Source organism: Gopherus flavomarginatus, chromosome 5 (genome assembly GCF_025201925.1).
Source record: "Gopherus flavomarginatus isolate rGopFla2 chromosome 5, rGopFla2.mat.asm, whole genome shotgun sequence".
Taxonomy (NCBI): Eukaryota; Metazoa; Chordata; order Testudines; family Testudinidae; genus Gopherus; species Gopherus flavomarginatus.
The window spans coordinates 32350006-32362046 of NC_066621.1; the positions used below are offsets into that span (position 1 = coordinate 32350006).

General features: G+C 47.3%; 1 protein-coding gene across 2 annotated transcripts; it reads right to left on the reverse strand.

Moving 5' to 3' along the window:
- Nucleotides 1-3963: 3963 nt before the first annotated feature.
- Nucleotides 3964-11002, reverse strand: LOC127052627 (zinc finger protein 558-like). Of its 2 annotated transcripts, none has more exons than XM_050956502.1 (4): nucleotides 10951-11002; nucleotides 10131-10257; nucleotides 8226-8308; nucleotides 3964-4049 (listed from the first exon to the last, which is right to left on the reverse strand). In XM_050956502.1, exons 1-4 carry the CDS (start codon nucleotides 10972-10974, stop codon nucleotides 3993-3995), a joined length of 291 nt encoding a protein of 96 aa, XP_050812459.1. In that variant the 5' UTR covers nucleotides 10975-11002; the 3' UTR covers nucleotides 3964-3992. The 2 variants fall into 2 exon arrangements, with proteins under 2 accessions (XP_050812459.1, XP_050812458.1); XM_050956501.1 differs by lacking the exon at nucleotides 3964-4049 and adding an exon at nucleotides 5680-5951.
- Nucleotides 11003-12041: the final 1039 nt, after the last annotated feature.

A 12041-nucleotide genomic window follows, 5' to 3' on the forward strand; every position in this document is an offset into this window, starting at 1 on the left:
CCTGTGGCCCTGCCTGAAGCCAGCCAGCCCACCCCACACCTCTTGTCTCCAGCCTGCCCCACACCCCTTGCCCAGCCTGCAGCCAGACCCTACCTCTCGCATCCTCCCCCTCCCCCACCTCCAGCCAGCCTCATGTTCACTGGTGCCCTGCAGTTCCGAGGGAAGTAACCCTGCACACCTGCTTCAATGAGATGGGCAGGGAGCAGCTGGGACCCACACATGTGCACCCTAGCACACCCTAAGGGAGTGGCAGAGCTGATTTCTAGTTCAGACCCATCTTTTTAAAAAAGAACTTTTAGGTAGGGTTAACATACATCTGTACTTTCCCGGACATGTCAGGCTTTTTGGTTCTTAAATCACCATCTGGGAGGAAATTACGGACGTATGGTAACCTTACTGGTACAAAAAATACACACTGTGGCAGAACTTTTTATAGGGAACCGGTTGTTAAGAACTGAAAGGCTTTTTTTTCCCCAATCATCCCTGAGGGGCCCCGCCAAAAATGTTCATATTGGGCCCCACACTTCCTAAAGCCGGCCTGCCAGCCACGGCCGGGATTCAAAAGGCTCTGGGCTGCTCGCAGAGATTCCCGGCCGCAGCTGAGGTTTAAAGGTCTCAGGGCTCCCCACCGCCACGGGCAGCCCAGAGCCCTTTGAATCCCGGCAGCAGCTGAGATTTAAAGGGCTCAGGGATCCCTGTGGCTGCAGGCAGCACAGAGACCTTTGAATCCTGGCGGCAGCTCCAGGGGATGGAGTGAGGCTTGGATTTCAAGGGCTAAGGCTCCCCTCAGCAGCAGGAGCTCTGGGACCTTTAAATCCCTGCCCCAGCCCTGAAATGCTCCGGGTTCCCCCAGTCGTCAGAGCCCCAGGCCCTTTAATTTGACCCTGAGGGCTCCCAGCCACCTCTTTGGCTGGGAGTCCCTGGTTGATTTAACATCAAGTAACACCTCCCCACCACCAACCTTCCTTTTTGACCCACAGCTGTTTTGGTGGGGTGGCGCTGGGGAAGGAGGGTTTGTTTCTGCAGGGCTGGGCGGGGTGTTTCCGCCAGGCTGGGAGGTCCTGAGTGGGGGGTGTTTCCACAGGGCCGGGGGGTTTCGGTCCTCAGCTGTTTTCTTTGGAGTATTGTGGCCCTCGCTGTTTTACTCAAAGTACTGTACAGGAACTTTTCAGGGGGATTAAGGCAAAATGCCACATTTATTAGTAATATAGGTATCAATTAATTCTCTATTATATGCACATGAGATATATATCACAGTCATGCATTCACGCACACACACAGACATAAACACACTCCGTCTTTCTGTTGTTGCCAACTAGTTGCTCCCCTTAACTGCACTGGCCAGGTGAGTTAGATGGGGGAGGGGTGGAGCCGGGCTTCTACCGATCCAAATCGATGGTCCGATGGTGACAAGACGAGATCCGGGGTCCTTCTGCAAGACACCTCGCATTTATAGCAGCTTCCCTCTTATGCAAATCTAGACCAGATTCAAAATCTGGGTCTGCGTCCGTTGGTCTTTGTGCTGCTTTTCTCTGGGTGTTGTCCCAATGCTGCTCAAAGAGGGTGTTTTCTAAAGAAGGTGCTTGCTTCTAATCCCTGAGGCCATCAATATGTCTGCTCTTCTTTATTGGGCCCAATTGACAAGTTGTATTGTCCTTTGCTCTGGCTCCCATTCCCTCTTCAACTGTTGTAGCTGTCTGGAGGTGGGTGTCTTCCAAGCCTCACTCATTCACACCTCATTCAGTCAATAGAGCAATTGATTACAGAGTGCGGGGGAAGATCTTATTCTACTTCTAGTAAAAAGGCACATGTTTTCTTTTACTTTAACTATACTATCCTTAGGGGCTATAACATTTGATACAAAGTTTTCTACCAAATTTCTATATAGGGATCTAATACAAAGTTGTATGAAAATAGAGAGGCACAATGCCAAGTCATATGAATTACAAAATAACATCATGCCGGATGCAATGTCATAAAGATAAAGATACTTAATACAAAATAACACAATGCAACGTTATAAAGATTTATAGAGATAGTTAATACAGAGATTTCTCTACATCATCACTTTACGAGTTGTGCAGGCCTGCTGACGGCATTCGCGGGGCTTCTTGCTCGTGTGGATTCTCTGATGCTGAATAAGGTGAGAGCTGCGATTGAAGGTTTTCCCGCACTCAGTGCATTCATAGGATCTCTCCCCTGTGTGGATTCTCTGATGCCCAATAAGGTGCGAGCAACGACTGAAAGTTTTCCCGCACTCATTGCATTCACAGGGCCTCTCCCCTGTGTGGATTCTCTGATGTTGAGAAAGGCCTGATCTGTAAGTGAAGTTTTTCCCACACTCAGCACATGTATTTTTTTTGCTTTTCCCTGCAGATTTCCTGCTGTTTTCTGGTTTCCTTAAGGCCCTTCTGAGTTCCCTGACAGGAAATAAATTTATCCATTTTCTCCCCTGGCTACTTTCCCTGCTCTTTTTCTGGTCTGTGCTGAACCTCACACGTCATTGTATCACCTGCTGTGATAGAGACAGAAACCTCAAACAGGGATGGAAAGGGGAAGGCCAAACCAAAACAAGTGCTGGAGAGAGGACAAATAAAAATCAGGAACTCAGCTCCCCCCAACAGGAGAGAGGAGGGGATCAATTCAGCCTTCACATCCCATCCAACTTCACAGGGGGAAGGGAAAAAGCTACTGCCCGGTGTCTGCTAGCATCTATAGGAAGCCTTGAGCTATATTTACCCTGCGGATGCGACCCCTGCTATGGACAATAATGAACTGAGATATTTCCCAAGAGCTTTGTAGGGCATCCTAGATGTTTCCTTCAGGCACTAACAGATTCTGAGTTGGTTTAATGTTTCCTCATCTGTGCGGGGAGATCTCAGGATCTCTCTTTCCTCTGAACCCTGGAGCTCTGGGACCCATGGCTCTTCCCCTTGTTCCAGCTGGGAGATCATATCACGTTGGAAAACCAGAAACTCCGCTCAGATGAAAGAAAACAAAGGAGTTCAGTTGATTTCATACAACTTGATCATCAAAAACATTCTGTTAATTTCTCTTCAGTGCTTAGTGTGACCTAGTGTGCCTGGGGCAGTCCTCACTGAAAATGCCAAGGTCAGAGCAGGCTGAAAAAGGGAGAGCAGATGCTCCCCATACTGGTGGTTAACACTGAAGTTAAACTCACTGACCAGTCACAAACTGTGCTTCTGATCCCACACACTGGTTAACGAGACTCTGAAAAAAGAAATCACACGGCCCCCTTTATTGCATGACAGTTCTCTGACTCCTAATCAGCAACTAGGTCCCGTACAGTGAGAGGTTATTTAAAAACTCTGCTCACTGTGATACAGCATGGCCAGAGGGCAGCAGGAGAGTGATCCTAATTGGATCCAGGAAGCGGGTGGGTAGAAGGTTAGCCACATTACCCAGGTTTGGATCTCATCCAAAATACCATGCTGCCAGCTAATCCTTTAGCAGTTAAACTAAATGTTTAGAAGAAAGAACAAATGAAAGAATGAAGTTAAGTTCCATCCTTCCAGACAATTCTTTAGCATCTAAACTAAAGGTTTAAAAGAAAGAAAGACAGAAAGAATTTAAATGGAAAAGCAGTGAGATACGTTCCAAAATGGATATATCAGGTTCTTAGCAGTATTGGTGAGTTGCTGGCTTGAAAGTCTGTCTGGAACGCATCCACAGCTTGGATGGGTCATTCAGTCCTTTGTTCCAGGGTTCAGTTTGTAGAGAAGTTGCTCCAGAGGTAGGAAGGGGGATTGAAGACAAGACGGAGATGATGCAGCTGCGCTTTATATTCCTTTTGCCATATGGTTTGTACTTTCTGTGTCCCAAACACAAGCTTCACAGCACATGGCATGGAAAAGCTTTGGAGGTTTATTACACAGGCAAACTCCGGCATGTCTTGCTGACTCAATAGGTGTATCCCCTGGGTCCATATGTTCATTGTACAGCTGATGACCCTCAATGGGCCATCAAACATGCTAGGCAATGTTGATGCCAATATGTCTGGGGGTGTCACCCAGAAAAACTGCACAAGTCTGGAAATACAGATATACCTTACATATCTGTAACTCACAATACAAAGGTGATAGAAACATAGAAACAAAATTATCATACTTGGCAAATCATAACATTTTCACTGACACTTTACGTGGCATACCTAGCATGATTCATTGCAATTTTATCAGATTCTATTATTTTATTATTAATACCAAAGTGTCTCACAATTTCATGCAGTCTCACACTTGCTAAAGTAATGAATTCCCAGGACCAGTTCCCCAGGTCCTTGAAGATGCCAAACATTGTGCTTAGGAGGGATTGAAATACCCACATATCTGCTGGGAACACACACACAGACACTGTGTCAATCTGTACCCCTGTGTTCACTCTTCTAGAAAATTATGATCAATTTTGTACCCAGTATGGCTTGTGAGGTATCATTAGAAAACGCATAACCTACTGAATATTATCCTCCTGTTAAAATGTGTAGTAACACTGTATGTAAACTTGTGAGATTTTACAGTATGATATTACTGAAAAAGTTACAGTTCTGGGGAACACCCACAGACCAGTTCCTCAGAGACAGCAAGGCAAACAGCTGGTCAAACAGCCATTCTCCTGCAGGGGGAAGGTGTGAAGACATTAAGGGCTGGTCTACACTACGGGGGGAAATCGATCTTAGATACGCAAATTCAGCTACGTGAATAACGTAACTGAAGTTGAATATCTAAGATCGGATTACTCACCCATCCACACTGCGCGGGATCGATGTCCGCGGCTCCCCCTGTCAAATCAGCAACTCCGTTGGGGTTGGTGTTGTTCCAGAATCGATATAAGCGCGCTCGGGGATCAATATATGGCGTCTAGATGAGACGCCATATATCGATCCACGAGCAATCGATTTTAACCCGCTGATACGGTGGGTAGTCTAGATGTAGCCTTACATTTCATCACAGGGATCTATTGAGGCTGTTGTGGAAAACGACCACAGGATTAATATTTGAATCAGCTCAGCCTGAGGCTCTTTTCTTGGTTACAAGCACGCAGGGGGCGACAGCTATTGGAATACTGTTCCCGAGCTAAAAATCACACAAGCCTTTTACAGCTTAAAACCACAAACAATGACACATACGTTGCACGTTAATTTCCTTATTTGGAATATATTGCAAACTATGATGCAGGTCAAAAGCAAGCTGAACAATCAGTTTTCCATATTTGGCCTTTCCTGTTATTTTTATTACACCTGGTGATATGGGAGCAAGACTCTCCATGTCTCAAGAAATGTCACTACCAACCTAGGCCATTTTCACATGCTGGGGTGCAGTCCAGATCAGCGAGGAGTTGTGTCATCTGTAATCCTGGGTGAGATTCAGTGTTCTGCTGCTGGAGCTCCCCTGTCTGGATACTCCCAGCCAGCGTTCAAGGACGCACTGAGTGTCTGTATGATAAGTAACCCTGGACTGGCAGCTCTGACTCCAGCCGCCTGCTTGTTACACCCCAAGCACATTCTGGTTTGGGTAGAGAAGGCTCAGGGTTTGAGAGAAGGCTGGGGGTAGGAAGCTTCTGTTCATTATGCTGGACCTAACCCCAGTTTTACTTGAGTAAAGAGGAGATATTTGACATTGTGTGATGCTGCTCCTGTGCTCTGTTCCCAAAGTGTTCTGCAGCAGAGGAGGGTCTCTGGTAGTATGTATGTTACTGGCCGATTGGGGTGATGCTGAAACAGGACAGGGTACAGATGGCATTGTGGGGGTGGCATGAACCTTCACTCTTCATTTCCCCTTCCAAGAACAGAAGGGACAGGAATCCTTACCCAGCAAGACCATCGTCTCATAGTTCCCCTGCATGACATCTCTGTAGAGGGCTCTCTGAGTGGGGTCCAGCAGAGTCCCCTCTTCCCTGGAGAAATACACAGACACCTCCTCGAAGGTCACCGGCCCCTGAAAGAGCAGGAGTCCAATACTCAGTACCTGCTGACCCACTCACAACCCCACTATTCACGGAACAGCAGCACCAGGGAAATGGAAGATCCGGGAGGCACATGTTAACAGAGTCCCACCCCACCTTGCTTACAGCAGCCAGGAGGCATCAGAGGGTAGAAAGAGAGAACCTTTGTGTCTCCCATCTGACAGACAGAAGCAGGGTCTTTACATTTATCACATAGCTACTAGCCAGAGCTTAATATAGGAGATGGGGCTGTCTCTGGACCCTGATAGTGGCTCCCTGGTAGGAATCCAAGCACTCTCCAAATAAAATATATGGAAGAAAGGGGAAGTCAATCATAAAGAATAGAAGTTAGAAGGTCAGAATTGTAGTGCCCATTAACAAAGGTTTAGAGAAAATAGAGCCTATCAAACTAACGGGATATCCTTATTGGATGAGATCAAAAGTTTGGTTGCAGCTAATAGTATTGATGTAATATACCTAAACTTCCGTAAGGGACATGACTTGATTAGCACAATATTTTTACTAAAAAAAACTAGAATGATACAAAATAAACACGGCATACATTAAATAGATTAAAAACTCTGATAGTAAATGGGGAACCATGATCGAGTGGATTTATTTCTAGCAGGTTCCTGCAGGGATTGGTTCTTGGCCCTGTGCTATTTAACATTCTTATCCATGACTTAGAAGAGAGTACAAAATCATCACTTATAAAGTTTACAGTTGCCACAAAGATTGGGGTTGGTGGTAATTAATGAAATGTCAGTAGATTCAGGCTCTATCACTGAGAGTCTGGGAAGTTGTCCCAGCCCTGGCTGGAGGGTTATTTCCTGTTCCACAAAGAGGGAAAGCTCCATTCCCAACTCCTGTGCCTTGAAATTAGGACCTCTCTGACACTACACCCCCATATTCATCATAGTGGTATGATTATAATATGATTAGGACATAATTATGATCTATTTTGTAGAAGATGCATCATGTGTGGTGTCACTGGAAAAGTTCTGATTTCCTGAATATGATTATCCTATTTGTGTGCACATATCATGTTCGTATCTGAAGTTATGCATATTGACTCTGTATCTGTATTTCAAATGTGCTTACTCTGGGTAACACCCACAATGAGCCTTTCAGGTACAACAATGAAGAAGCCAGACAGTGCTGATGGCTCAACAAAGACAATGGACTGTGGAAGAGCTTAGCCTTCCTGTGAATGTATCAGCCAGCCTATGAGTCATGGCTACTATGACTCAGCAGGGCCTGTGACCAGACCACATGACACTAAACTCCATTTTAGTACCTGTATTTTTCCACAAACTGGACTAGGAACTGAGTTTGGAACAAAAGGTTCCCACCATATGGAAAAGCTACATAAGGTGGGGTGTGACATCATCTCTTGGCCTCATTCTCCACACAAGAGAACTTCTGGAAATACCTGAGAAACAAAAACGGATGTGGGGGAAGTGCTGCTCCCAGGATCAAGAGATTTCTAGCTTGTGTATGGAAACTTGGGGGACTGCTTGTACCATCAGTCAGGGTGAGAAATTGCTAATTCAAATTCTATCCATCTAGTATGTTAGGCTTAGTCTGAGTTTTGGTTATTTGCTAAATAATCTGCTTTGATCTGTTTGTTATCACTTATAATCACTTAATCTATCTTTCTGCAGTTAATAAACTTGTTTGATGCTTTATCTTAACCAGCGTATTTTGAGTGAAGTGTCTGGGGAAAATCTCAGCTTGTTGTGCACATCTGTCCCATATCGAGGGGAAGGGGAACTACATTAATGAGCTTGCATTATAGAGATCCCTGTGCACTATAAGATGGTATCATTCTGGATTTATACTACAGCAAGTGTGCAAGGTTGGGGAGTGGGAAATTGGCTCTTGTCTTCTATCTGTCCTTGAGTGGCTTAGGTAACGCACTCAGGTAGCTTAGTTGGCTGCATGGCGCCACCTGCTGTTGTGTTGGGTGATAACAGGCCCTGGAGAGGCTGGCGAAATCTCCAGCAAAGCAGTGTGAGAAGGGCCTGCCCCGAATGAGAGTTAGAGGACACAGCAGTTCCCAGAAGCTCCACAAACTGCGTCCTGGAGGTGACAACCCATCACGCCCTACACTACACAAGTCTCAGCAGGTTTGTCACATGCTGTCCCCTCCCTTTCTCCACCCGAGAGATTTCCTGCTTCCCACCACCTCTAGCAATTCCCACCCTCTTATGCATTTACTGCTCCTCAACCTCCAAGCAGAGCCCGCCACCCTGATAATCTCTTACCTGAGCCAGCTCCATTGCAGCCATTTCCTTGTCCCTGGGAGGACGAGATGATCTGCAGCGAAACATGGATGTTATTCTCTGGCCTGCCGGGGTGAAAAGGGCAAGGTGTGAGAATTCAGACTAGGCTTTTGTCCATTCCCCAAGCCGATTCCCCCCAGCTTTTCCCCTGCTAATGCACATTCTAGGTTCTAGCACACTGTGAAGCACAGAGTGACCTTATTCCAGTACAGGCCTAGCTCCCTCCCACCAGGGTGTAACCCTCTGACACATGGGGAAACCCTCCCAGTAACAGTCTCTCTCTTACACGTATCAAGTTTCCGGACAACACCAAGCTGGGAGGGATTGTAAGTGCTTTGGAGGATTGGATTAAAATTCAAAATGATCTGGACAAACGGGAGAAATGATCTGAAGTAAATAGGATCAAATTCAGTAGAGACAAGTGCAAAGTACTCCACGTTGGAAGGAACAATCGGAGGCCAGAGAAGAGCAGAAAGAAAGGAGTCACTTTGGGGGATTCTCCCTGTCATTGTCCCCAAGGCAGCTGTTTCAGGTTTACAAAGGTGTTTCATGTTCCAGCCTTTATACAGTCTCTCCTGGGAGTGCCCCTTTCATGGACTGGGCCTAGTTTTAGTTTTTGGTAGTTAACAATCTTGGTTTATTGTTCATCTAACCAGTATGTGTGGATTGAAGTGTGTTGGAAACTCTGTTTGGGATAACAAGCTGGTGCATGTCATTTTCCGCTGATGAAATGACAGACTTCATATGAGCTTGGGTTGTTCAGTGGCGTGCTGGACAGTGCAAGATGCACATTTCTGGGGGAAAGTTGGGCACTTGAGAATTTGCTGGTTTTCTCCTGATGTCTAATTCATGAGTGGCTGTCTAGTAGCACTCAATACTGTGTAGCTGGGAGTGAGTTACATGCTGGAGACTGTGTGTTAATTGGCCAAGAGGGGCTGTTCTCGCGGGAAAACAGTGGAAAAGGCACCCCATGCTGGAGGACTGAGGGGACAGCTATTTAACAGTCCAGATTGTACTCTGGGTAACATCACAGACACTCATTATGACAGAGCCTCTTACAACACAGAGAAAGTAAATCCATGTCCCAGAAATCGAAGACTCCAGACAGAGGGCAAGTGTCCCTGGCACTGCTTCTTGCTGACAGAGAGGTTCAGAGACAGTGCGAGAATCCTGGGGAAGCTGGGAACAGGAAGCATGGGCTGGCGGGGTTCGGTGGAGAAAGGGAACAGGAAGGCCAGGGATATTACTGAATCCAGGATCTCAGCAGTACTAGATGACATGATAGCACATAGTGCAGCCCATTGGAAAACACAATCCCAACTATACATACAAAATGATGGGGTCTAAATTAGTTGTTTCCACTCAAGAGATGGATCTTGGAGTCACTGTGGATAGTTCTCTGAAAACATCCACTCAATGTGCAGCAGCAGTGAAAAAAAGTGAACAATGTAGGAAATAATTAAGAAAGTGATAGATATGACAGAATATCTCATAGATCATATTTGTAAAAACAGCAAATAAATCCATGATACACCCACATCTTGAATACTGCATGCACATGTCACTCCATCTCAAAAACAGATATATTGGAATTGGAAAAGGTTCAGAAAAGGGCAACAAAAATGATTAGGGGTATGGGACAGTTATGCCAGACCTAACCCCCAGTTTCACTTGAGCAAACAGGAGATATTTGACACTGTGCAATACGGCTCCTGTGCTCTGTTCCCAAAGTGTTCTGCAGCAGAGGAGGGTCTCTGGTATTATGTGTGTCACTGTCCTATTGGGGTGATGCTGAAACAGGACAGGATACAGATGGCACTGTGGGGGTGGCGTGAACCTTCACTCTTCATTTCCCCTTCCAAGAACAGAAGGGACAGGAACCCTTACCCAGCGAGGTCACAGTCTCATAGTTCTCCTGCATGACATCCCAGTAGAGGGCTCTCTGAGTGGGGTCCAGCAGAGCCCACTCTTCCCTGGTGAAATACATAGCCATCTCCTTGAAGGTCACCAGCCCCTGAAAGAGTAAGAGTCCAACACTAAGGACTTGCTGCCCCACTCACAGCCCCACTATTTGTGGCAGAGAAGAGTGAATCAAATGGAAGCTCTGGGTGGATCATAGTCAGGAGAGGCCCACCTCGACGTGGCTCAGAGTATCCAGCAAATGCCAGGGTGAGGGGATGAAGAGAGAGCCCCTTATCTCTCCCAGCATATCCATCACCCCCCTACTAGCCACTGACTGATACAGGAGATGGAGCCCCTAGCAGGGTCCAGGGAGAGCTCGCTGGTAGGATGCCCAACACCCTCCTCATTGTGAGGAGCGGGATATGAAGGGAGAGGCAGCTCCAATAAGCCTGACTCATGGGTGTCCCCTTTATATCTCACAGCAGCTGATGGTTAATGAGGTCAGGCTCCAGCACTAGGAGTCTGGTCAGTTTGACTAGCTCCATGTAGGTGGGTTATTTTCTCTCTTCACAAATTAGGGCATTTCCACCTCCAAACCTCCTGGGTCTGTTCCTAGAATCTAGGCCACTTAGTAAATAACTCCCAGCAGGTCTGCCACACCCTGGCCTCCTCCTTTCCCCACGCTGTGAATTTCCTGCCCCGCTCCAACCTCCAAACCAGACTCTGCAAACCTTCCCACCTCTGGTGTATTTGCTCTCCCTTTCCTCCAGCAGGAACCCACCAGCAACCCCCCGATAATCTCTACCTGGACTGACTCCACTGCAGCCATTTCTCTTCCCTGTCCCACGCCAGACTGGGATGAGCTGGAGCAAAACATTCTGCAGCCTGTCTGGGGGAGAAGGGCAGTTGTGGGCGTTTCAGAACCGGTTTTAGTTAATTTCACATCACAATTCCCCCGGGCCCTTTCCCTGCAGACAGACACCCTAGATTCTGTCATGCTGGGAAATGCTCAATCTGTTTATTACAATTTACACCTGGCCCCTCCTGCCAGGCTAAGTCCACAGACACATCTTTAACCTCCCTTCTCTCTCCCCTCACCCCTTCTCTGAACACAAGGCTAGAAAAGAGCAGAACCAAAGGAGTCACTGTGGGGGATTCCCTCAGACACTGACCCCACGGCAGCCACACCCCAGCAGGGGGAATATGGAGTCAGGAACTGGCTTTTGCTCTGTCTGATCCTTGTTTTGTTCACTGGAAAGTGCTTCTGCCCCAGGATGCAGCAATACATGTGTCTGGGTGGACTAGAGAGCTGGAAATCTCTCCCCCACATTCATTTCTCCCACTGCCCCTTTCAGTCTCTCCTTCCCCTGTCCTCTCTCCCTGCCCCTCTGGCTGGGACAGTCCCATTCCTGGGGGCTTTGCTCTCCCATGGCTGGATTTCCTCCTGGCAACCGCTAATGGGAGGAGAAATGAGGTGGTGTTGTTTGTGCAGAGTCACTTTCTTGCCAGACCCTAGGACATTCCCTGAGGTCTTTCAGTTACCTCGAGACTCTGGCTCAGAATTTAGTAGTAACAGGGCCCAGGACTGCCCTAGGGGGCTAGGACCAGCTGCAGAAAGTCATCCCATGGGCCGGGCAGAGAAGAAGCTTTAATTAAGGTCACTTCCCAGCACAGAGCCCCACTGGGGAGCAGCAGCAGCCAAGCCTGGTCTCTCAGATCACAGTGGAGGCTGCAGCATCTGACCCAGGAAGCTGAACCCCAATATCCTGAGCAGAGAGGGACACAGTGTATGAGCAGTTTCCCTCCTTTAGCTCTCTGGGGAGAGCAGCTAATGGGAGCCCCTCCTCACAGGGAGAATGGCTGATCTCATTTGACCCACTGTCCATCTGGAATCAC